This window comes from Mustela lutreola, chromosome 13, assembly GCF_030435805.1.
Source record: "Mustela lutreola isolate mMusLut2 chromosome 13, mMusLut2.pri, whole genome shotgun sequence".
Classification (NCBI taxonomy): Eukaryota; Metazoa; Chordata; class Mammalia; order Carnivora; family Mustelidae; genus Mustela; species Mustela lutreola.
In genome coordinates, this window is record NC_081302.1 from 59,586,041 (window position 1) to 59,613,516 (window position 27,476).

At 37.4% G+C, this 27,476-nt stretch overlaps 1 protein-coding gene across 1 annotated transcript; it reads left to right on the forward strand.

Annotated features, from left to right (window-relative positions):
- The first annotated feature begins 200 nt into the window (after positions 1-200).
- Positions 201-27,476, forward strand: ITM2B (integral membrane protein 2B). Its single transcript, XM_059143844.1, has 6 exons — positions 201-531; positions 21,519-21,647; positions 23,102-23,308; positions 24,917-25,027; positions 25,677-25,827; positions 26,733-27,476. The coding sequence occupies exons 1-6, from the start codon at positions 415-417 to the stop codon at positions 26,816-26,818; spliced, it is 801 nt and encodes a 266-aa protein (XP_058999827.1). The 5' UTR covers positions 201-414; the 3' UTR covers positions 26,819-27,476.

Consider the following 27,476-nt stretch of genomic DNA (forward strand, 5'->3'; position numbering starts at 1 on the left):
TGCCCCGAGGTTAAACTGCTGGAAACGAACTCAGAACCGGAAAATCCGGGCGCTCACCCAAGGAACGCCCGTCCGGCCCCGGCTCGGTGCTGCGTGGGACCTGGGGCGGGAGCAGAATCTGGCGCGGCGCCCGGCCCCGCCCCTCCCGCCCGCCTCCGGCCCCGCCCCTCCGGTCCTCCCCGCTCCGACCCCGCCCCCGGGGGTGCGAGCCGTCTCCGCCCTCGCCCGGGAGCTGCGAGGCTGCGGGAGCGGTGCTGCAGTAGCCGCCTCAGCCGCCGCGGAGCCGTTCCCCCGTCCTCAGCCGTTGCTGAGCCGCGCCCGGAGCCCGGCCGAGGAGGCTGCAGCCGCAGCCAGGAGCCCGCAGCCCCCGCCTCCAGCCCGCCGCCGCCCCCCGAGGGCGCCCCAGGCCGCGCCATGGTGAAGGTGACGTTCAACTCGGCTCTGGCCCAGAAGGAGGCCAAGAAGGACGAGCCCAAGTGCGGCGAGGAGGCACTCATCATCCCCCCTGATGCCGTCGCGGTGGACTGCAAGGTCCGCGGGCCGGGGAGGTCGGGGGAGTGGGCGGTCGGCCCGGCCGGCAGGGCTGCGCGGCGCCGGGGGCGGCTCTGCGCGCGGAGGAGGCGCGGGCCACGGGCGAGGGTCCCCGGGGGAGCGGGGCTCTCCATCTGGGGCTGCTCCCTTTTCTTGTCCGGCCGCAGCTTCTCCTTTGTAAGAAAGTGCGTGTGCAGGAAGTGGAGCCTAACACGGGATCGGGGGCTTGGGAGGCCTGGAGGGAGAGGGATCGAAGAATTGGGGCCGAGTTCATGGTCGTTGTGCAGTCGGGGGAACGTGCGTGGGGTCTGGACTGGGTTCGTTCCACCCGGAGGCCCGCGGCGACATGCAAAACAACAAAAACAACAACAGAGTTTGGCACTGGAACATTATAAATAATGTTCCTAAAATGGCTGACATCATTCCAAGCCTAGACCTCTGTTGCTTCCTACTTTCGTTTCTAGGCTGAACAGCACTTGGACTAAGTCCAGCCGCTGTAAGCCTCTTAATTTTAAAAGCGTTTTCTTCGTTACCTCCTTTTCCACGGCCTTTGGGTATTGGCAGGTGAACTTCACATTGGGGTCTGGAGAGGGGGCTGAGGAGCGGTTGAGGGGAGAAAGTGAGGTGAAGATCTGCTCAGAATAGGCTTTGGCTGTTGATGTTTATAATTAAAACAAATATTCCTGGTAAGGATCAGTAATTACTGTGTAGATGCTACTGTAAAACCCACGACTGGCTTTTAAGTTACATAAGCATATTTATGAGGACCCCTTAACACTAAGTGAAACTAAACGGGAGAAACTCGTTCACGTCCTTTACAAAATTTACTTTATTTTTACAAAATCCCTCTTTTTAGTCCTAATTAAAAATCAGGAGTGGAACTATAACTGTGCCAACTTTGAGCGGATTACAAGAATAATGTATGTAGGATATACAATTGTAATTGTCTCAAGTTAAAAAGGAAAGCCTCGTAGCCTGTTCTCTACGAAATGATCTTTAGGCTGCAAACTTTCAGTCCTGTAAAAATTAACTGTAGAAGTTTATTTATGTTGCTCAACTTCCTTTTTCCTTAGCATTTTTCAGGACCTGTTATCAGTAGGGTAAACTTAGTTTTAATTTCAAAAAATGCAGTGATTGTGTGCAGGTGTGAGTAATAAGTGTTTTTTAATGTGATGTAATGAAAATTACCGTTGAAAAATATGGCACTAATACACTGTCAAAAAATTTGAGATTGTAATGTTAATGGGGACTTGCCTGTGCTTATTTTTTTGGAAATGTTCTAGTTAAAAACAAAAACGTCAGGGTTTGATATTTAAATGACTGCCTTGCCTTGAAATACAAACAGGGAACTGATTACCTAAAAGGATTAAGAGTTTTGATACTGCTATTGTTTTTCTGAATCCTTTGCAAACAGTCTTGGTCTTAAAAGAAAATGTTTGGAATGCACAGAGGATAATTAAAGTAGCAAATTATTATCTTAGCTCTATGTTTATCTAACATTCATTGTACCTAAAATAGATTGTCAAGTGCTCTGTCATAACAATCTCAGATACATTATAGAGATTTTAATCCTAGTATGTATCTCTTAAAAATTCTGTAAATATAATTCCTTCCTTTTAGAAAAGGAGAGAGGGAGAAAGCATCGATGATGTCACTTCAGAGAGCTTTTCTCTTGATCTGTATTGAAGGAGATTTGGAACTCCGGATAAAAGTCAGAATTAATTTGCTAGGTAGCTGTAAATCTGACTTTAGACTTTTTCTGTCATTCCTGAAACATAACCCCATTTTCAGACTCTCAGAATTTCTCATAGTTTCACCATACTCAAATTTTGTGGTCACAGCTGCTGTGAAAAAGTAACCATTTATAGCTCTGTGCATTTTTTGTTTCTATTTTCTTAGATCCCATATCCAGATAAAAATACTGGAACTAAGCTGTGAGGTCCAGAGTATTCCTTTGTAACCACGCAGCAGTCATGGATGAATAGGCAGATTTTAAAAAAATGACTAATTCTTTTTCTAGCTATAAGCTCAAAGACTTCTTTTCTTCACTAAGTCACAAAATATTGCTCTACATTAAAAGTAGAATCCTAATAATCAGTCACTTAACGGTAAATGAAGACTTAGCTTAATAACAGACATTGTGAAAGAACTTCTGATCTTTCATCTTGCAGTTCGACTGTGATTACATAATGTGCTGTAGCTCCTTGGGGTGACTTTATGGTAACCACTGAATTTGACTGCCTGGAATCGGCACAGAATCAGCCTTCCTGTTTGCCTGGGGCATATCCTTGCCTGCCTGATTGGTTGAGAGAATCAAGTAAAGCTGGTTATGGACCAGAACTCCTGAAGAAGAAATTTTTAGTACCTTTAAATCCTTCTAGATCACAATATCCAAATGATGTTTGTTTCTTAAGATGTACACTCCATGGCCACCGGCCCTGGTGTCATCTTGAATTCTAGTTTAAAAAGGCAGATTCTACTACCTTAGAATCTACCAAAGAATTCTGGTATCTCTCTGCTACCAAAAATTCTGATCACTCCAGTCAGCTGTCTTATGTAACACACATTCCAGTAATTTAATGTTGCTCCTATCCCTTGTTATTTCTTTAGCTCTTTTCTTATTACAGGTTGAGAACCCTCTGAAAGCAGTGCCATTGCCCTTTTTTCATTTTGTCTTTTAGTAGCTCTCAACTCCCAACAGTCATGTCTGTTGATCTCAACTAGCTTGCTATTTACTATTCTTTTCCTACATTTTCCCCTTAATTTTTCACCTTCCTCTGCCTGTCCCAACTGACACGAAGCTCAGAGATACAGAAATAGCAAGGAGTATGACCTCTGTTTTTTGTAACAGGTGAATTTTAAATTATATGTGTGTGTGACGTTACAGGCTTCGGTTCATTGGTGGTTGTGTCTGTAACTTTGATCTTTGGAAGACTGTTATGTATGTGCAAATATCAAAGAAAATACCTAATGAACTCAGTCAGAAGTCCCAGTTTTGTCATTACATAACTGCTTGATCTTGGGCTTAAGTTTTTAGTTTTCCTTATCTGTAAAAATGAGAGGGTCTGTAAGGACTCTTCCAGTTTTCTCTGAAGATGTGAGGATTACATAATTAATTTGGCAGGAATTAAATTGTTTTGTGAAAAATAACAACCACCTCTTCATCCTAACCAGACCATTCCCTTTCTTCCCCATGTTTAGCATGTTACATTGCTTCTTCGTATTAAGTAGCAGTGGGTCAAAGAGAAGAGAAGTGGTCCCAGGGTATTATGTAATAAACCAAATTTTTATTGTGGGTTACCTCACTTTAGAGCAGTAGTTGTTAACACTTCTGTGTGTGTATGTGTAATGCCTAATTGTGAAACACCTTCCCAATATCAGGACTCAGCTTAAATTTGCTTCACAGATATCCCTGCAAACTGTACTGCTGGAAAAATAGTATTGTCTCTCCTTTACCCTGTATTACAGTTATAGACCTCAAAGGGAGAGAAAAGGAAAGTGCTTGTATAGGAGAGAAGATGGGGCAGGATAGAAGTGGGAGAGAAAAGTGCAAGACTACTAACCCGGTTAAGTTCTGAGTTACCCATTACAACATGGCTCTTTCGACCCTAGTTCTTTGCAGTTTCTGGTATTTCCTGTATGCATAAATAGGACTGATGGGTTTGGTAATTGAACTTTTTTGGTGTTGGTGGGTTTTTTTTTTTTTTTTCTTTTGGGGGGTGGTTTCTGGGGATAGGAGAAACAAAATATACATGACGTTTATTGAAGTGTGTTGACCTTTAGAGGAGGAATTTGGGAGCTTGGTTCTTTTTGAAGAAAGTACATATCATTACCTAGTTGTGTAATTTAGTGTTTGTAAGCAGTAGCCAGTAAAAACTTTACAGTCATTACGTTTTAGTTCTTGGTGAGGGTGTTGGTAGCTGAAATGTGAGGGTTTCGTACTGGGAGATAAATTAATTGCCCCCCCCCTCCCCCGGGGCGGGGTGGGGGCGGTTAGGACGTGACTTGGCAGGACAGGTTCCTGTCCCGTGTCTCGCCCCCCCTCCCCAGACATGCCTAGGGTTGGGGGTGCTGCTGCTGCAGAGGGTGGACAAAGGTTGGACGAGGTTGTGTATTGCATATTTGGAGGACAAGTTACCTGCCTGGGGCTCCAGTGTCCTCTTAAAACATATTTTGTCTGGACTAAACAGAAGCAAGTATGTTATCAGTAAAATCATAAGCCCCTGAGAGGTTGTGGCATTCAGCTCTGCTGTGTAAGAGGTTTAAGTAAGTGAAAATATCTTTTTTACCCAGAAGTATCTCTTAGAACACATGGCACAGGCTTATTTGATTCAGTATTTAACTTAAAAAGTTTTCATTATGTATTACTAAAACTTGACTTGCTTTAAATGTTTGTTGAAAAATGTAATAAGTAGTAATGTAATAAAATGTAATAAGTAGTAAGACGTTTTACTTCTTTAGTTCTGTCATAATTTAAATATTTAGGGTGTGTATTTAAAATGCATTTTCTTTTTCCAAAAGGAAATACTTTCTGAACTCAGTCCAAGTAGCTGGACTGCTTTGCATATCATAGTGTCAGAAGAAAATCTAGAAAACATTTGTCTTTTCAAATACAATATTGATGAATTCATTCTCCTAAACTTTTAGGTAAACTTGGCAATTTTTATTAGAACTTAGACTGAAGGAGTTAAGTACTTGGTCATCAAAGAGTTTTTTCAGTAATAACTACTACCTGTTAAAATAAAGGATTTGACAGCTTGGAATTTCTCAATGAGGTGGTTTTTATCCAAAGGATGTAGAAAATATTAACACTGGCACTAGTTTTTCAAGAAGCTTATGTATAAAGTTGTTTTCTGGCGGTCCTGTTTTCTTTGCACAAACCTTGGCAGTGAATATTTTTATAAGGTAGATGGCTGAAAGTTGGAAATTAGAAATTTTATTGCAGACATGATCTAAGAACATTATTAAAAATCATTTAATTGTGATTATCCCCTTTAATTGGTATTTATGATACATCTGAAGAGCTTTAAAGACAGCTGTAATATAATTCTCTTTTTATGTGTTACCAACAATTGAATGAACAAAATAATTTTCAACAATTGAAGATTTCTTTAAAACTCTTTAATCAGTTTGAAGGGAAGAAAGAACTTTATGAAGTATTTCTGTAATTTTACCATTTGGGGGGAAAATCAAGTAATAATGAACATAGACTTTATTCTTAAGTTAGAAGAATTTTAATCTTGAGTTATAGAAATGAAGAAATCATTTTTTATGATAGTCTGATTTTTCATTTAATATTTTATCTTTTAGTATTAATAATTTTCCAGCAGTAATTGTATGTAAATGTGTATATGTATCCAAATAGAAATTAATATTGAGGTAAAATGTGCCTAATTTATAAATACTGATCATATTTGAGTTAAATATCTAGGGAGCTTATTTGGGAAATGGTCACTAATTACGGTGTTCAATATGCAATACTCGGAAATTTTAAAATATTTGCATAAACTTGTTGACACAGTTGAATTTCATAGTTTAAGAAATTTAAGTTTTGATGGGTTTTTATATATTTGAAAGTTTCTTTTAATGCCAAAATTATTTTTAAAAATTTGTTTTGCAGAATGTGTTAAGAGTAAAGCTTAAATCTTGAATTGTTTTCACTGCTTTAAATATGATTATCATGTTTAAAATTAAGATTAAAAAACCAGAAAGATAAGGTGCATTGTTAAGTAATGACTTGGATGCAGCATCCAAAAGAAGACCCAGCTTTAGTGCTGGGAAAAATGATTTCCAGAATCAGTGTGTTTGCATCGCATTTTTTTTTTTTAAGATTGTATTTATTCATTCGACAGAGATGCAGCAAGAGAGGGAACACAGACGGGTTGGGGGGTATGGGAGAGGGAGAAAGAGGCTTCCTGCTGAGCAGGGAGTCCAATGCAGGGCTAGATCTCAGGACTCTAGGATACTGACCTGAGCTTTCACAACTGAGCAACCCAGGTGCCCCCGTGTGCCTGCATTTCTTAAAATTGATTTTCTCAGCCAGCCTTTGTAGTATTTTCGTTCTGCTATATACACTTCTCTGTCAGTTTTTATCTTTCCATTTATAACTTGCTCCTTCAGTGCATTTTTTTCCGTGCTTTCATCCTAGCGCTAGGACCAACATTTCCCAAGCAAGTCATCAGTGTTAGCCAGGGCAGTGCTAGACAGAGATCACAAACTCAGTGCCTCCTGGGCCCAAGCAGAATTAGTGAAGTTGGGCTTTTTACCTATTAAACAGTTTAGAATATTCTTCATTTTCATTACAAAAAAAAGGGGCGGGGGTCAAGTGTTGTTTGGTTCTCCAGTCTTTAAAGGCAAGGTAGAATCAGGATGATTTTTGACACTTAAGTATTAAGTATTCCCAACTAATTTATATAAGAATTTCAAGCAAGGCAAAAATAGTGACAATTTGACGTGGGCCACTTGTTTTAGTCTCCTTTACAGTAGAGAGCCTGGCTGGCAAATGATGGCGCGTGTGTCCAGACGTGGCATGCTGCGTGTTTTTGTATGGCCCATGAGCTAAGAATTATTTTTACATTTTTAAACGCTTGGGGAAGAAAATCAACCAACTTTTCCCTTTTGTTCTAATCAGTAGAGGGGTGTACAGTTCAGGAAGTAATACTGTCTACTTACGGAGAACTCAGACTATGCGCTTAAACTTCAGGGTTTAAATCCTATCTCTGCCACTTACTGTGTAATAGGTGAGGTAAGTTACTTCAACTCTCTGCCTCAGTTTCTCCTTCAGCAAAATGGGGAATATGATAATCTGTAAAAAGTTTATCACCATGGCTGGAATAGAGTGAGAATAAGACTCAGAAAACATTAGGGACACATGGATGGCTCGCTCAGTCTGTTAAACGGCTGACTCTGGATTTGGGCTCAGGACGTGATCTCAGGGTAGTGAGATCAGGTTTTTGTCAGCTCTGTGTGCTGGCCCTGGAGCCTGCTTAAGATACTGTCTCTCCCTTTATCCGCCCCCCCCACTCTTTTTCCCCCCCCCTCAAAGTAGAGACATTTGCTGCTGTTATCAGTACTACTGTTACTGTTACTTAAAACTACAACTGTCAAACAGGGTTTGGCAGTCCTCAGATTGTTAAACAGCCGTGTGATGTGAGACCAAATGTAGTATCTTTCTAGTTTTCCAGTTGGCTTTGATTCAGCTTTGCAGATGTCACTTTTTCAAGTAAACTTACCTTCAAAATTTCTAGAAGGGAAGATTTAAAGATAGAAGTAAAGTTAATGAAGCAGAGCAGTTCTTAAAATTTGTCTTTTTTTTTTTTTTAATAGACCAGTGCCACAAACCTAAAGCCACTTTTCATAGGTTGAGAACCTGCTGTCAAAGGTTAATGTAACCTGGATCTGGTAACTTGGACAAGTCAAGAAACCTCCCCACGACTCAGTTCCCTCATTTGCAAAATAGTCTGGTGGCACCTGCCCTGAAGTGTTGTTGGGATAAAATTCAGAGTGCCTGCTACTTAGAAACTAGTTAAATGTTAAATGCGCTTCCTCTGTCCCCATTTATTGAAGTCCCATTTTTCCCCCTCATCATTCTTGTTTTGGAGTAGTACTTCTGTTACCACTATTGTTTTATCCCTATGTCGCGTATCAGTTAGATAACATTATTATTGTTAAATCATCCTCTACAAGGTATCCTGTTGAGGATTTATTTCTCTCTGTAATGTAGAACTCTTAGCGTGCAGTACTTTTATCCATTTTCATTAAAAAGTGGTTATTTCTCCATTACATAAAGGACGTTGAATTTAATTTTGTAAATTTAATTTTGGGTTTTACCAAATAATGCTTAGTTTTAAAAAGCAAATATTCCTGCCCTATCATAAAGGAACTCACTTTTTAAAGATTATAGTATATTTATATATAATACAGTACAGATTTTGAGTGTACAGTTACATAATTTTAAATACATGCACCTGAATAACAACCAAGGGTCAAGATAGACCTATCAACTCAGAAAGTTCTCATGTCCTTTTAGTGCCTGTCCTCTCTCCTAAGAGGCAACCACTAATCTAATTTCTATCTTTGAAGATTAATTTGAGGCAATTGAGTTCAGTCTATCTTCTAGGCTTTCTGTAAAATAAAAAAGAGTGTGGTTTTGGTGAGCGGCATACAGACTGGATTCTGGCTCTGTTGATCTCCTTGGCCTGGCATCCTTGCACCAGTATATTCTGCCTCGCTATATATGGTGATCCTAGCTCCGCATTTCTGTAAAAAAGTGGTTTTCACTTTTTGGACTCAGGACACCTTTGTATTCTTAAAAATTGTTGAGGACCCAAAGAGCTTTTGATTTATGTAGGTTATATCTATTGATAATTACTATATTAGAAATTAAGACTATTAACTAATTTAAAATAGCAATGATAAACCTATGACATATTACCATAAATGGCATTATTATGAATACTAAGATTTTCCAAATAACCCGAATTTAAGAAGAGTAAGGGTAACACGTTTACATTTTTGTAACACTCTACTGAATAGCTTAATAGAAGACTATTAATAATAGCTGATTCTCACATCAGCTTCTGTGGTCAGCCTGTTGTGCTATCGCACATTCAACTTCTGGGAAAACTTTACACTAGTCAGAGCGTGAGAAAGAAAAAAAACAGTCTTAGTTTTATTATGAGAAGGTTTTGACCTTGTGGAACTCTTAAAAGGGTGTCCCTGGACCACATTTGGAAAACTTAAATTCTATGCACTTTCTTCTGAGCTGCTGTTGTTGGTTTTTGTTTTATTTGTATGTTTTGCAATTTTAGATATCACCTATTGTCTTCCTAATATGGAAAGTGAATATTTAGCTTTTTCTGTATATTAACATATTACACACATATTCTATCTTACGGTGTAGTTACAGTAATTTCTGGTTAAATTGTTATTCTGTGCTTTTATTGTAATTGACAAACATTTACGTCTGAGTAACATAGTGTAACCTAATAAAGTTACTAAGTTCTTTCTTACACAAAATTGTTTTATTTTCCCTGGATTTAATAAATGTTTCTTGGACCAGCGATGGTTGCTTAATTTTCTGTGTATTTGTTGCTAATTCATCCTCAGATTTTGACAGCAGTATAATTGCCTTTGGGTATTTACAAATAAGTTACCAAGTTTTGTATTTTTCTTGGCAGTTTTCCTTTTGTCATTCTTCAGTCTCACCATCCACACTGGTTATAATCTAGACCTATTACTACCCAGATGCCCAAGAGTAATTATCATCCTGGAATTGAATTGGTTTGTCTTTATCCTGTGTTTTATCTGCAGTTTAATGAATCTGAGAAAACGGATCAGATCAATTCTTCTAAAAAAAACCTTTCACATCTGAGAATCTTTATCCTCACATTTAATTGGTGATTGATTTGGGTATAAAATTCTAGGTTAGCTGTAATTTTCTTTCAGCATTTTGATAGCATTGATTGCTTCATGCCATTCTGATTCCAGGTTTTTTTGACCAATTTTTTTCCCCGTCTATAGAAGCTTAAGATTATTTTCTTTATGCTTCTGGCTCTCGAAATTTTTATTGATGGAGTTTGTTTCAGGTCATTCATTTCCATTCTCTGGCTAAAGATGTATTTATTTGTTTATCCCTTTATTATTAACTTTGTCAAGTTTTCAGGAAGAAAACATGGCCATTTAATTGGAAATCAATCATTGGGCTTCTAACTGTGCTGTCTTAATAGCTTTTTAAAGATTATTGGAATATTTCCTTTTCACATTAAAAATAGACTTGTATAATAGCTATTAGTGGAAACCATTATTGTCTGGATTATTACTATTGCACTAGGGTTTTTTTTGTTTGTTTGTTTTTTTTTTTTTTTAATGTTTGTTTCTTTAAGTAATCTCTCCTCCCAGCCTGGGGCTTGAACTCATGACCCCAAGATCAGGCGTTCCATGCTTTTCCATCTGAGCCAGCCAGGTGCCCCATATTAGCACTAGTTTCAGGGACCTATAGGATGGCCTGAAAGACATGAAGCATCATCTTCTGGTCTCCCTCTTTAAATTTAAAAACTGTCTCCGTCATGAGTTAGAGACAACTCGGTCACTACCAACTTTGTGATTTTGCTTTGTGGCTTTGCTACTCTACTTCAGTTTCATTTTTGTAATTAGTATCTTGCCTTTTCTATTTATTTTCAAATGCCTGTATCCTTGTAAGCCCGAGTTATTTTCCTTTGTTGTTTTTGCTTCGTGCACATATGATTTTAATATTCTTGTTACTGTCCTTTGTAATTTGATGAAGAGAAAAATCCTATTAATTTGTTTTGAAACTTTTTTTCAAGATTTTATTTATTTATTAGAGAGAGAATGAGCAAGGAGAGCAGCACAGGGAGGGAGAAGCTGACTCCCCACTGAGCAGAGAGTTGATCACAAGTGAGCCAAAGGCAGATGCTTAACCAACTAAGCCACCCATGGACTGTGAGAGGGTATTCAGGCCTTATGAGTTCTAAGATACTACACAAATAATTTTACTTCTCTGGACCTCATTATATTTATCTGTAAAACGATGTGTTGCACTAAATGTGCTTTCATGGTCCTTCCATAGTAGATGTTTTCTTTCTGAAAACTATACTGATCACATATTCAGAGGCATGTACCTCATGGTCAGGTGCTATATTAGGAATTTAAAAATTACTAAGCATCCCAGTCTTCAAGTAACACCTTGCTGGGAGAGACCAGCTGATTGTGTAGACCAGCTTGATCACAGCTGTCTTAAATGTCACAAGAACACAGCACCCTTGGATCCAAGAGCCAGGGGAGTGGTGAAATAAGGAGCAAGATCTAATGATTGATTACTGAGTATGTATTGTGCATGAACTTGGTGCTGGGCATAGGTTCAAAGGACTTTTGACGTGTTCGTGATAGACACATACCTCTGATCTCCAGAACTGGAATATTTTGCAGTAGTCCTTTTGTCTAACTTTAAAAATTCTAAACTTGGACAGAAAATACACTTTCCACATTTTAAATTATTTCATGCCTTTAGAAGAATATAATTGGAAGGTTTTATCGAGAGTTCTGCATTTTAAATAGAATTACTCATTTGAATATAAATGCATAATTATCTTGTTGAATGACATTAAAATCTGGGATATATGCAGAAATGATTCTGGAACAAGTTTGCTTCCCCCCCCCCAATCTTGACACTTAATTTTATAATGAATTATAGACAGTAGAACATTCTTATCATACTTCAAGTTTTTGTTTTGTTTTACACAGTTGACATTCTTGGTAATAACAGTAGGAATTCATAATTCAGCCAGTGCCAGAAGAAACCTGTCTTGACCATTTTTATTGATGTCTGGTAAAGGCTATGATTAACAATAACTAGCACTTGTATATAATGCTCTTGACTATCCAATACCTTTAGATCTCACCAATATGAATTTGAAAATCTGGGGCACCTGGCTGGCTTAGTTGGTAGAGCATGGGACTCTCGATCTCAGGGTTCTGAGTTAAGCCCCACATTGGGTATGGAGCCTGTTACAAAAAAAAGAAGAAATTCTCCTGAAATAGAAAGTTCTCTTTAGTGTAGATTGAATAAACACCTTGAAGAATATTGGCTATCTTTAAAATATGTATAAAAAAGAATAGAGAATGTTTAAGGTGTTCCTATATTACCATTGTGCTTTGTGTTAGATACTCTTCTTGTCCTTAATATAAAGCGATGAAGTGGGGCGCCTGGGTGGCTCAGTGGGTTAAAGCTTCTGCCTTCGGCTCGGGTCACAATCTCAGGGTCCTGGGTTTGAGACCCGCATCACTCTCTGCTCAGCGGGGAGCCTGCCTGCCTCTGCCTGCCTCTGCCTACTTTTGATCTCTGTCAAATAAATAAATAAAAATCTTAAAAGTGATGAAGTCGTGATCCAGCACTAAAAGCATTTATAGTTATTTTTTTTTTAAAGTTCTGACCTATATATATATTTTTTTTAACCTAGGCCTGTGCCAATTTTATATACTGCCAATAATTTGGTTCAGGTTTAAATTTTTCAGAATAGTTATATTATGCAATAGCTTAAAAATTTCTTTTTGTTTATTACAGCTTTTTTTTTCAGAATAGTTACATTATGCAATAGCTTAATTTCTTTTTGTTTACTGCAGTTTATTGCTTTTTGTTTATTGCAGGGTTTGTTCACAAAAAAGGACATTAATGAAGAATCTGTTTTGTAGACATTGTATTTTGTATTGATTTCTCACTTTTCATTTATTATTATTTTAAGTTATCTTTACACCTGGGGCTTGAAGCTACAACCCCAAGATCAAGATTCACACGCCGCACCAACTGCGCCAGCCAGGCACCCCAGTTTCTTACTTTTTAAACCTCTTTTTAGCCCTAGTACAAGTTAATGCAGTAACTTTATTATCCATATAATGCCAAGCACTTGGAAAACTGCTTCCTTTTTGTGTGCTAGACACAACATTTGTCATGTGGACTTTTCTCACCATAGAGGAGATGGTAGCGATCTTAATTTGAAAAGTAAAATGAGAAAGCATAATTCAGATACTGATTTAAATGAACAAGACAAAATGTCAACAAATATTTGATGTCTATAGAGGTTAGCATTTTAGCCATAGATTTTGTGTTTTTACATAAAATATATATTTGATAATCAATGCTATTAATACTGAAGGGATCGCTGGGTCATGTCTTTTCAATGCCTCCATACTTGGGAAAGAAAACTCATGTACAAGTCAGGTGGACAGAACATGTACCAGCAGTAAATGGATGGCACTGGTATTCTACACAATAGTAATCTGTTGGGGTCATCACCTACATAGCTTTTGTGGTTCTAAGAGTATAGTTGGGAAAGAATTTTGGAAAAATTTTAAATAGATCTTAATTGATAACCAAGGTTTGTTCATTTGTTACTTTAAAATTCTTACTGGAATAGGAAATGATTTAATTTTCCCCTCCCGTACTGTCAGTCTTTTTCCAGTTGGCCTTTTCAGGATTTTGTTGTCGATGACTTTTTATTGGCTTCAGCCCCAGTGGATACTTGTTTCAGCTTCACCTCTCTCAGCTAAATCAGGTTGTGGTGGGATAATAATGACTATTATCTACTGATCACTTACTGTTTCCTGTGTACCAAACAATGATCTAAATGTTTCCTCATTTAATCCCTGCAACAACCCTGTGAGGAGGTGCTACTGCTAATCCATGTTTAAGATGACATAATTGAGATAGAGAAGTTAAAAACGTATCCAGCTTTCTCATCCTCCCAAATTCTGACATTTTTTGTCTGCTGTCTTCAGTTTTGTCTTCACCTATCTTTTCTAGCTTCTTTAGTATCATTTACTTGAGTCTTAGGAAAAAACTGTCCTGTTGCTTGTAAATTGGGGAAGGGGAGAATCATTTGATTTTACTTGAGTATTATTTACATACTGAAAATTCAGCCCTTTTAGGTATATTGTTGTGTTAATTTTGGCAAATGTAGTTGTGTAATCATCACAGTCAAGATGTAGAATATTTTCCTCACTCCAAAGTGTTTTGTTTTTTTTTTTTAAGATTTTATTTATTTATTTGACTGAGATAGAGAGGACAAGTAGGCAGAGAGAGTGGCAGATAGGGGGAGAGGGAGAAGCAGGCTCCCTGCTGGGCTCGGGCGTGATTCAGGGCTTGATCCCAGTATCCTGGGATCATGACCTGGTCTGAAAGCAGATGCTTAACCAACTGAGCCACCCAGGTGCCCCAGAATGTTATTTTTGATACCACTTAGTAGTTCTGGCTGTCACTCCATCCCTGTTTTGTCTTTCTGTCGTTTGCCTTTCCTGGAATATAGACTGTATTACAACCAACTGGCTTTCTGTCATTCTCTAGCTGTTTTTATGTTTTCTGGGAACTGGGAGTTGTCTGGAGAAGGTCTTGGATTCCTGTAGCTCTTGGCCCACAGTTTTCTCTGGGCCTGCCCAGTTCTACATCTTCTCTGTTACACTTTTGGCTTGCTTATGCCGTTCATACTCAGATTCGAAGTTCGTAAGAGAATTCGCCTGCTGTGTCATTTAAAGCATTAAGGTATTTTATTCAGAACATTAATCCAGTCTGAAGCTCAGAAGTCAGAATCCTTTATACCGGGAATGTTTTAGACTAGTTGTTTTATCAAGTAGGTTCTCAGATGGACGTATATACCCAGTCATAGCAGGACTTAATTCAAAACTAGGCAACACAGTAGCCAGTAACTTGGTATCTAGGGAGAAAAATTAGGAGGAGTTGAGAAACCAGGAAATTCATGTGTAAAAATTTGAGTCATGGGGCACCTGGGTGGCTCAGTGGGTTAGGCCTCTGCCTTCGGCTCAGGTCATGATCCCAGGGTCCTGGGATCAAGCCCCCACATTGGGCTTTCTGCTCTGCAGGTAGCCTGCTTCCCACCTCTCTCTCTGCCTGCCTCTCTGCCTACTTGTGATCTCTGTCAGATAAATAAAGAAAAAATCTTAAAAAAAAAAAAATCTGAGTCATAAGATTTTTTTAAATGTTGGCAGCTAATTCTGTATTTTGGAAAATAGTATATAGGCCAGATACATCCATGGGCAGCTGGCCTGTGCATCTCCACGTTTATTCATATTAATCAAGTGTATTTTTTTAATAAAGATTTTTATTTTTGTCAGGGAGAGAGAGGTAAGCAGAGAGAGAAGCAGGGTTCCTGCTGAGCAGGGAGCCCAATGTGGGACTTGATTCTAGGACCCAGGGATCATGATCTGAGCCAAAAGCAGACACTGAACCGACTGAGCCACCCAGGCATTCCTACCAGATGTGTTTTAAAAATGTACATGTTTCTTGGATACATGTACATGTTTCTGAGCCTGGGTGGCTCAGATGGTTAAGCATCTGCCTTCATCTCGGGTCATAATCCCAGGGTGCTGGGATCGAGTCCCATATCGGGTGCCCTGCTTCTTGGGGAGCTTTCTTCTCCCTCTACCTCTGCCTCTGTCTGCGTCTCTCTCTCTGTGTCTCTCATGAATAAATAAATAAAATCTTTAAAAAAAAAGTTCATGTTTCTAAATCTATTTCTGAAGGTTCAGTAGTTCGTGCTGCTTTGAGTTGAATAAATTGTATTGATTCTTTTCTCTGTTTCTGTCTGGTTTCTATACTTAAAATATTTTCATACCATCTCTGTCCCCCCCTCCCTGCTTCCCTCTCTTCCTTCTTCCTCTTTCTTTTTTTCTTCATTGATAAGATTTTTAACCCTTAGAGATGTTTTCCTTTTTAATATTCTGGTTCCTAAGGCTTTGTGATTGCATTTGCCATAATAATTGCATAATAGGGTATCTGAGAGCTTTGGAAAAAATGTGTCTTCATTCATCCTATAAAGAAGGCTCAAAGAGAAGTGCCTGAGGATGTACAGTGATTTGTTAGTATAGGAACAGAATCAAAATTATATGAAAACCCTTGTGTTTTGTCTGAGTTAAGCTGATAATGGAAGCAACATTTACGGAAATCTCTTAGGGAGCTGACTGAGGTGACCTAATTCTTAACTAATTGAAATACCAGAACAGAATTTATCCTTCATTTTGCTTGAAATATAATTGGTTAAGTAATCTTACTTTATCATGTGATGAGAAGATTTATTTAAACCAGAAATTAGTACAACGAGAGAGCAAGAATGCTTCCAAAAACTGTGTCTTTCCATACTGCTGTAGAGGGCTGATTATAGGCCAGCTCGTGCTTCAGTGTCTTCATTTATAAACTGGGGTAAAAACTTGAGGTTTTAGGAAGATTAATGAGATGATAATTGTGCAGCACCTGTGGGAGCTCTTCTACCTTCTCAGCATAATTTAAGATGTACCAGTTCTGTTGGCAGTACAAGGGGAGGAAATGTCTCTGACTTGTCCTAAATTAGGCCAGGTAAACTCATATACCTTGTTCGTGAGTGATTTTCTTTTTTTCTTTTTTTTTTTTTTTTTTTGGTTGATTTTAGATTATGAAATAATCCAAGCATACAAAGCCAGAGAATTTATAGTACCATTTGATATGTTTTTAAAGTCTTAAATATATACTGGTAATATCCAGCTTGCCTGTTTTTTTCTTTTGTAATTTGGGATTGTGTTTCTGCGCTCTTAAAACCAACTATGGTAGTTGATATTCATTTTAATTATTATTATATGAACCTGTAATACTTTATTCTCCACTTGATGGACATGTAGGTTATTTTTAATTTTTTCCGTATTGGCCATTCAGCAGTAATCATTATTGGACCTTTTTCTTTATGTACACATATAAAACTTTATCTAGGGCCACGTTCCTAGAAATGAAGTTGCTGGGTCATGGAGGGGTGTGTGTGTGTGTGTGTGTTGAACTTTATTAAATATTGCCAAATTGTTCTCTGAGCAGTTGTACCAACTCCTGCCAACTATATGAAAGTTCTCCATGCCCATTGCGCCATACTTTCCCTAGCACTTGGTGTTGTTAATTTTCTCTTTTTGCCTGCTATGTAATAACTCACTTGATCCCCCCCACTTCCTACATTAAAATATAATTTACATGCAATAAAATTCATCCATTCCCTGTATATGACTTGATTGAATTTATGGTAATAACAAAGTTGTATATCCCCCACCATCAAGATATGAAACATTTCCATTATCTTCAAAAAATTTCCTTATATGTCTTCAGTCTCTCCCTCACCATTTCTTGGCCATGACAACCACTGAACTACTTTTCTGTCACTACATTTGCCTTTTCTGGAATTTGATAAAAATAGAATCATGCAATAAGTAATCTTTTATGTTGGATTTGTTTCACTTAGCATATTTTTGATTCAGTATGAATATACCACAGTTTATCCATTCACCATTTAGTGGATACTTTTGTTGTTTCTAGTTTGGGGCTATTATGAATAATGATGGTATGACTAATACATAAATCTTTGAGTCAGTTGATTTTTAATTACCAGTTTTCAATCTTGCTGAACTTCAATTAGTTTGAATTTTACCTTCTCAGATTTTCTAGACAGTGATATCATTTACACATAATGATAGTTTTGCATTCTTTTTTGTAATCTTTATATCTGTTCTTGTGCTTCTCAGTTGTATACTAGCTAGGATTTCTAATACAATGTTGGATGGAAACAAAGAATCAGTTTTAGTGGGCAACCCTCATAATTCCTGACTTGAAAGGTTAATGGTAAGAAGTTTCACCATTAAGTATGAGGTTTACTATGGGTTTTTGATCATTATTAGCCTTAGTCATGTTAAAGAGTTTCACCTCTTTCCAGGTTGCAAAGACATTTTATTATGAATGGGAGTTCGGAGTTTGTCAAATGGATTTTCGACATATATTGAGATGGTCATGGGGCTTTTCTTCTTAAATCTTGCATATGTGGCCTTTTAAACTTGAAGCTTACTCTTTCTGGAGTTAATCATTTAAAATACACTTTTTTTTTTAAGATTTTATTTATTTATTTGACAGAGATCACAAGTAGGGAGAGAGAGGAGGAAGCAGGCCCCCTGCTAAGCAGAGAGCCCCAGGTGGGGCTGGGTCCCAGGACCCTGAGATCATGACCTGAGCTGAAGGCAGAGACTTTAACCCACTGAGCCACCCAGGTTCCCTTAAAATACACTTTTAGTAAATCACTTAGATTAAAAACTTTTCTGTTCTCAATATATTTTAATGCTTTCTCCATGACTCAGATTGTAATATGGTATGCCCTTCATCTGTCATGAATAATGTTAATTTTGACTGCAAATTACTTAAGACGTGAGCCATGCCTTATTACATTTGTTTTTCCCACAGGATCTTCCACAGTATATTGCAAATAACAGGTCCTTAATAAATGTCGAACTGTACTAAGTACTTAGGGCTGCTGTTCTTTGCTAAATAGCCACTGTCTGTCTTGTGTCATGAAGTCTTAACGTTGATCCCAACCCTCACTATCACACTGGCTGTGGTTGTTACTTCATGCATCATTAAAAAAATAAATAACCCAAGCTTTAAAAACAGATCTAAATTTCATTCACTCATCAGATATTTGTAGAGTGCCAACCAAGTACTAAACTTAGCTTGGAGCTAACAGTAATGCAAAATGAATTATGAATGGATAGTCACAAGAACCTTACAGCCTGGTCGGTAGAAGATGTGTATATGAATTATTCTAATGCAAGGTAGGAAATGATCACTAAAAAATAAGAGGGGAAAAAAAGAGATTAGATAGATTTTGAAGACCCAGTAGCTCTTTTAGGAAGTACATGATTACGGTGCATGAACTTGGGTTTATAATGTGGTTATTTGAAGACTTAGTTTCTGATTCTTAAACCATGGTTCATATTGTTGAAGTGCTGAACAGATGACTTGTGGATAGTGAAGCATTTGTCCTTGTCCAGAAATGTGATTTTTGAATGAACATGAGAATTCAAACTCCAGAGCATGGTATGTAAAGGCCCTTTGTGATCCGCCCTAGTTAACTTCTCCATTCTTAGCTTCTTATATCCTCCCCACATATTGGACATGCCAGCCATAGCACATGTGTCCCTTGGAGATGTCATGCATTCTGGTTCCATGGTTTTATTCATTCTTTGCCTTCAGTGTAATGCCCTTTAACTCTGTGTTTTCTGTGGGTAATGAGCATTTGTCCTTCAGCATTCCATTCTAGTATTTTCTCCTCTTGGAGATGCACTCCAAACACTGTCGCCTTTTCTGTGCTCTGCCTTCTTCTGTTAGAGTCCATATCGTGTTTACGTTCTCTTTGTGTATTTATTTCCCAGGCTGATCTGAATGATCTCTTTCTTGGCAGGGGCTGTATACCAGTGCCTAGCACAGCTCTTGGCACATAGTAGACATTTATAATTTGTTCTTGAAATTTGCTGACCAATTAAAAATGATACACTAGAGGAGCCTGGGTGGCTCAATCATTAAGCGTCTGCCTTTGGCCTGGGTTGGAGCCGTGCATTGGGCTCCCTGCTTAGCAGGAAGCTCCTTCTCCCTCTCCTACTCCCCTGCTTGTGTTTCCCTCACTCACTGTCCCTCTCTCTGTCAAATAAATAAAATCTTTTTTTTTTTTTTTAAAGATATATTAAAAGGCCTGGAAACTTGTCATCAGTTTGACAGTTGGGGCTGTATATATATATATATATTTTTTATAAGTGTCTGCCCATGGTCTTTGGATATTCATTTATGTGTTGCTAGAGGAGGAGTCTGCCAAACAGGGTGGGTGTTGTACGCACATTTGACTGTCTCAGCAGCTGATACCAAATGTTTGGAAATGGCTGTTTCCATCTGTCATCTCCACCCCCCACCCTGCCTCCACCCTAAAATTAATAATGCTAGGAACTGTTTCTTTTCTCTTTAGGTATTTATATCACACAAGGGCTCAAGCAAAATACTAGACTTTATCATTCAAGTTTCATATTACCTTATTACTCCAGGGAATTCTTGTAACTTTCTGTTTACAGATGGAATATGTTACGTGACTTGATAAATTATTCTAGGCTTATTCTTTTTACATACTACTTTGTAGTACACTTGTCTTAAGTACATATACTAACAGCAGAGTGTTAATGCTCTCAGAGTGTCTGATCCAAGCCTCAAGTTAAAAGGCATTTGTTCCACAGTGTTACGTTCTGCGTTTAAAACCTCAGTTTAACCTAGTTGTACACTGTCTAGCCCTGAGGTGTTCTTGGCTGTTTGGGAAAGATGGGATTGGACTTTTCCTTAGTAGTATCAAGTTGAAATTCCTTACCTTAGCATTGAAAATACAACTTTTAGCTTTCATTCATTCTTTCTTTCTTATTTTTTTTTTTGGATTTGGAGCTTTCATTCTTTCTTAACTGTATTCTTGTTTCAGCCATATCCAAAACTTCAATCAAAAACTGTTGATAACAGTTTTTCTTCCTTTTTTTCTTATATCCTGTTTATCTGTAAAGGTGTGGATCAAGTCTACATTCTCCCTTAATACAGCCTACATTGATTTTTCTAAGCAAAGATCAGAGTCCTGTGCTCGAGAGGCTATACATACATACTACTAACGAGAACATCTTCTATTACGTTGTTTTCAGGTCAATTAGAGCCTTTCCCCGGCTGTCTGTACAATATATCTTGAGCCATGAGTTTGATGACGTGAGCAGCTAATCTCAATTGTCAGCTTTTTGACATGAACCTGGGTCCAAATCAGAAATTAGCCATAAATTTGAAGTGACAGAGTGACTGAGTTAGAAGGGCAACGGGAGTATTTAAAGGCCTGAACATTGTGACCCCATTTGACATTCTGAGGCTAAATTATTTCTTTGAGTGGGTCCAAATCAAAATTCTAACTAACTGCATGTCTCTTGACTTAATAACTTTTTTTTTTCTGTTCACTCTTTTCCTTATTTTTCTACTGCTTCTATCTTAAAAATGAAGACCTCTGTCAAACTAGATTTGTTTTTTAGGGTAGGGCAGGAAAACTAATAAGATTATTTTAAGACTTCAGTGGTTCAGAGAATTTGTTTCATACTAGTTGTTCTGTCCCTTAATTTCCTGTTACTTTTTCTTGTGTATTGTTAGGAGTGGTTTGATACCTGCTATGAAATATACGAACTACCTGTAGCAGGCTAATACATAATTTTATAATATACTACACAGTAAGGTTGTATATATAAGGCTCAGCACCGTAATATTGCATGACAGAGTTGGGTTGTAGCCTTTTCTGAATTTTTAAATGTTAGAAGATATTTTAGTCACCAAAGTTGTGCACAGAAATTAGGAATTATGCAGTATGTTACTGCTCGGGAGGTATGAGTAGCAAAGGTGTTGAGAGAAGAAGGCAGAACTCTACTAAGAGACTGATGGCTGTGGTGAGTCCTGGCACCACCACCTAATAATTCCTGGGCTGATTTTGTTATGATATCTGAGTCCATTGGTCTTCTTACCTTTGTTTATAAAATGATCATCCTTTTCAGTCTTCTTTGAATCCTGACCCTTCTGTGATTCTGACTGGAGATAACGATACTGACCATTGTTGGTCTTTTTCATATTTTAGGACCCAGATGAAGTGGTACCAGTTGGCCAGAGAAGAGCCTGGTGCTGGTGCATGTGCTTTGGACTAGCGTTTATGCTTGCAGGTGTCATTCTGGGAGGAGCATACCTGTACAAATACTTCGCACTTCAAGTAAGTGGAAAAATGCTAAGAAGGACTTTCTGCCTTTCCTTCATGCATATTAGAAAGTAGGTCCAAATTTGTTCTAAGCCTGCATTTTTTGTCTGTGGCCTTTGGCCAGGGTGGTAGTCCTGTTTTTAAAGTCCTGTTTTAAAAATCTGAACACAAGTTTGCTGAGCCTGTTGGGCAGTCACTAAAAGCAGAATGATGTTATTTTGAAATGTTGCTAAGAGGACAGATACTGGATGATTGTTCAAAATTGGCTAGTCTTTGTTTTCCTACTGTAGTAGCTAAGATACACTATGATTATTTGCCTGTTGAGTAAATACATCAGATAACATCAGAATGTTGTCATATTCATGGATTCTAACTTGGTAGCCAGTTTGGACTTGCCTACAATTTGACTTTACTCCTGGATACCGGGCGCACTGGCACCACGTCTCTCTGCCTCTTTCCCAGCCATTGATTTTTCTTCAAGGATTGTATAACTTCAGCAGTGATATTGAAGTGATTTGGGATGAACGTTGATAACTTAGAGTGTTTAATAGAAATCCTTAATCTTAGTGGGTTAAGACAGATACTTCTAATGATAATCATGATTTATGATCTCTGTTTTGTGATACATTTCTCTTAACAAAAAGTTAGTAGGTTTTTTTTTTAAACATTTTAAAATTTGAAGAAACCATTGACAGAGATTTTACTAAAATAATGAAACATGCTTCCAGAGGAAATGTATACATTTCATGCCCATTTGCATGTTGATAGACATTACTGAAATACTAGTTATCTTTTTTAATGCAGTTTTTAACAGGAAATGTATTTGATATAGAAAAAAACAATTTGTAATTCCACCATTCAGAAACACTTTTGCCTTAACATTTTGTTATATACTTATAGCCTTCACGTATACTTTTTAAAAAAACAGTCTTTATAATGATTACTGTAATCTGATATTTTCCACTTAATTGTAATTTATTTTAAGGAGAAAAATCACAACTACTTATAGTCCTGTAAAAATTACAGAAAAACTATCCCTTTTTTGGCCAGTAAGAGAAAAATCATTTAATCAGTGACTCACATCAAAAAGTCTTACAGGTATACTCTTTCAGAAAAAAACATTTGTTTAAAATAAAGTAATGCCTACAGGTAGAAGTAGGCCTATGTATTTCTTCACATTTACTTGTCACCAGATGATTAATTGCTTTAAATTCTGTTTTTGTCAACTGCAAAAAGTAGAGGAAAAAATCAGCTGTTTTCTCTTTCTGAAACCACTTTTTTTTCTTAACAATACTTCAGAACCCCATCTTAAAGGATATGTTAGCTCTGTAATTAAACTGTCTGACTTGTCATCTGAAAGAGTTTGCAAGCAAAATGCTATTTAGATAGCGGTGGCAGCTTAAGTAATGCTTACATTTAAAAACCTGTCTCCCACTGAATTGCTGAAATAGTGTTTGAACTCTCTATAGCCCGATGACGTGTACTACTGTGGAATAAAGTATATCAAAGATGATGTCATCTTAAACGAGCCTTCTGCAGATGCCCCGGCTGCTCGCTACCAGACAATTGAGGAAAATATTAAGATCTTTGAGGAAGATGAGGTTGAATTCATCAGTGTGCCTGTCCCAGAATTTGCAGACAGTGATCCTGCCAACATTGTTCATGACTTTAACAAGGTGAGCCAGGTGCCTGGAACTGTTCAGGGGAAAAAAAAAAGGGGGGCAGGTTTCTAAACTGATGCTCTTTACAGTTTTTATTTCAGTATTTGCTGATTTCCTTTATTTAGAGCTGACTTGTTATTTAAAGAAAAAATGGACTTGGGTTTCTTCTGCCTCATAAGATATAAACTGTCCAACATCTGATGTTGAGCCCAACTCTGGCTGCTGCTCTTCTGCTAGTAAATTGCTACTATTTCCTATCCACCCTGTTTTCTTAGCCAAGGGGAGATTCATGGTCCCATTTCTTTCTTTTTTCTTTTTTTTTTTGAAGATTTTATTTATTTATTTGTTACAGATAGATCTCAAGTAGGCAGAGAGGCAGGCAGAGAGAGGAAGGGCAGCAGGGTCCCTGCTGAGCAAAGACACACCCTCCCCCCAATTCAGGGCTGGATCTCAGGACTCTGGGATCATGACCTGAGCCGAAGGCAGAGGCTTTAACCCACTGAGCCACCCAGGCGCCCCCATGGTCCCATTTCTATGTAGCATTTTCAGAAGTTAGTAACTTTAGTTCTGTATCATTTTCTAAATCAGTTTTTAAGTTCTCATTCTATATTTCCCCTAGTGTTGAATATTGTTATGCAGTGCACAAAAGATGAGGTGAGAAAACAGTGAATATCCCAAATTCTCCACCTAGTTCCAAAATTTTACCATATTAATTTTCTTTTTCTCATATTTGATACTTGAACTCTTGTCTCTTCTATATAATTCTATATCGCTATCACATCTAAGAAAATGAATATAATATAGTATTATTTAATATCTAGTTGATATTTAAATTTCCCCAGTAATTTTTGTCCCAGGAATGTTTTGTTTTCTTAAACCAGAATTCTGAAATTCAGAAGTTTACATATTTTCTGTGAATTTTGCATCTGTATATGTTTGCCAGTTTAAACACTCAGCAGACATAGTTACTGAAGTTAGCTTTGCAAATATTTAATGCCTCATAAATACATATGATAAATGTTTATAAATTAAAAAAATACATACTTCAAAATAATAAGCCTGTCCAAAACAATAGTAAATAACTAATACTGAGCCCTTAGAAATCTGAGTGTTTACATGATTTGATATAACTCATTTTAATCCTCAAAACGATCCTATGGGACAATCTTTCTGAACCATAAGAACACAGAAAAACCATTTAATTAACTATTATTTCACTTTCTCTAAGGATGGTGGTAATTAGTACCATTCTAAATGCATTGGGTAGAAGTTAATTTTTACATGTAACAGATGGATACCTTGGAAGGTATTAGGGCTTAAAAGTGAGAGAAGTGTCTGTATCTCTTAACCAGGTGATAGGCTGTTTGCAGTTAATTTTAATAGTTTATTGTTAATCATTTATAGAACAAACTCTTGATAAGAATTTTGTACTAGTAGCAATAATTTTTTCCTCTCATTACTACCTTCTGTTCCTATCCTACCAAATACTTCATTTGTTGAAATGCAAGTGATTTATATGTCCTAAAGCCAGCCCATTTTAATGATATAAATTATTCTTAAAACTCCAGGTGCTGCCTGTGCTACAGATACTAATCTAATGAAAATGAATCTTTCTCTTTGCAGAAACTCACAGCCTATTTAGATCTTAATCTGGATAAGTGCTATGTGATTCCACTGAACACTTCCATTGTTATGCCACCGAGAAACCTGCTGGAGTTACTTATTAACATAAAGGTAGAAGGTGTTCAGATATATTTTTTTTAAGTTTTTATTTATTTATTTGGCAGAGAGAGAGAGAGAGAATGCACAAGTGACAGGCGGAGGGACGGGGAGAGGGAGAAACAGGCTTCCCCCTGAGCAGAGAGCCTGATGTGGAGCTCAATCCTAGGATCCTGGGATCATGACCTGAGCTGAAGGCAGATGCTAACAGACTGAGCCACCCAAGTGCCCCTGTTCAAATGTTCAAATATTTCTTATGAATAATGCTGTTATAGGATCTTAGAATTTCCAGTTGAGATAATAGCCCTATTAGTGCCCATCTCACCAGACGCATAGCTAAGAGCTTTCTTTATAAAGAGGAATTAAGACTCACGATTTTGGGGTTTTTCCTTTTATTATTTTATATTTTGAAATAAAATAACAATCTCTTAAATTATTATCTGAGTTTTCCCAATGGGCCTGATAATAAATAGTAGGCTTTCAAGGAATAAGATCTGTGTTGCAAACTATTCAACTCATGGACAGTGTGTAAATAGACAGGCATGACTGTACTGCAGTAAAACTTCATTCATGAAAACAGATGGTGGGCAGTAGTTTGCCAATCTCTATTCTATACCTTTCCTGTATCCTCTGAGTATTCATGTAATATTTCTTCCAAATGTAGGCTGGAACCTATTTGCCTCAGTCCTATCTGATTCATGAACACATGGTTATCACTGATCGCATTGAAAACATCGATCACCTGGGTTTCTTTATTTACCGACTGTGCCATGACAAGGAAACTTACAAACTGCAACGCAGAGAAACCATCAGAGGTAATACTTTTCACTGTTAAAGTCCTGGCAGAAAAGTTTGTCGTTTCACTTCACTGTGTCAAACTAGATTTAGATGTAAGCCAGTGTATTGTTATCAATATGTTTGCCAGGAATGAGAAAGTAAAAGTATTGTGTCATTATATGGTATTTCTAGATTTCCAGAGAATCCTCTGAATTCTGAATCCACTTTTTTCATGTAGAGAGAACTAGGTGTATGTGAAGTGTCAATGCCTAGGGCTGTTACCTCACTTTCCATGTGGTCACCCAGCCCAACCTTTCATCCCACCACCTTGGTTCATTGACACTGGGCAAGAGTTCTTCTTGTCCAGAGGTCTCTGGAGAAGCTCTGAAGCTATGTGCTCAGGGACCTGGATTCTAAACGTGAACTTTTGGATCACGTTGAAGATAGTCACAGTCAGGTTAATTACATGGGAAATTGGCTGAAGAATTAAGAGCATTGACACAAGTAATGTAGTTTTGCCAGATCATTTAACCTTTTTTTTTTTAACCTGAACAACAAGAATAATAGTATCTCCCCATTTCCTTTCATTTCCTTTATAATTGATGATTTTTTTTTAAAGCCAGATTTACGCATATGATGAAATTCACCCTCTTCAGTGTGCAGTTCTGAGTTTCAACAGATTCCTACCACAGTCAAGATACAGAATATTTCCGTACCTTTGAGGTCATAAATTTACATATGGCATTATTATTGGTTGCTAAGATCTATTAAGATACTTAGTTTAGACAAGAGAGGAAAATTACTTTCTCCAGGGCTAAAAAATCAAACTACAGAAATTCATCGAATCTAGAGTAAAATATTTTTATATGTATAAATAATGTAACTGATAAGTATGAATTACTTAAAGAACCGGAAATTTAAAAAAATTTTCCCTCCCCAACAGGTATTCAGAAACGTGAAGTCAGCAATTGTGTTACAATTCGGCATTTTGAAAACAAATTTGCTGTGGAAACTGTAATTTGTCCTTGAATTATCAAGAAAAATATTAATGGGAGAAAAACTTAATATCGCAGCATAACCCCCCACCCTTTGTATTTTGTGCAGTGATTATTTTTTAAGATCTTTCATGTAAGTAGCAAACAGGGCTTCACTATCTTTTCATCTCATTAATTCAATTAAAACCATTACCTTTTAAAAATCTTTTCTTCTTTCCAAGTGTGGTGTCTTTTATCTTAAATTAGTAGTTGTATGATAGATAATACTACACTTCACCATAGATCTTATGTGTTAGGAAGAATTTAAATTTCTTTGAATCATTTATCCAGATTTTTGTGTTTGAATTAATGCGTTTTCCAGAGGAGGGGTTATCTAAAGAGTAATCATATATATGCATACGTAAAAATGGACCACAGTGACTTACTCGTAGTTGTTAGCTGCCCTGCTGCTTAGTTTGTTAGAGCATTTGAGCACACATTTTAATTTTCCTCTAATTAAAATGTGCAGTATTTTCAGTATCATATTTAACTATTTAGAGTATGATTTTCACCTTGATGTTTTAATATCCTAGACATCTGCTGTAATAATATTTTAGAAAATGTTTGGAATTTAAGAAATAACTTGTGTTACTAATTTGTATAACCCATATCTGTGCAATGGAATATAAATATCACAAAGTTGTTTGACTAAA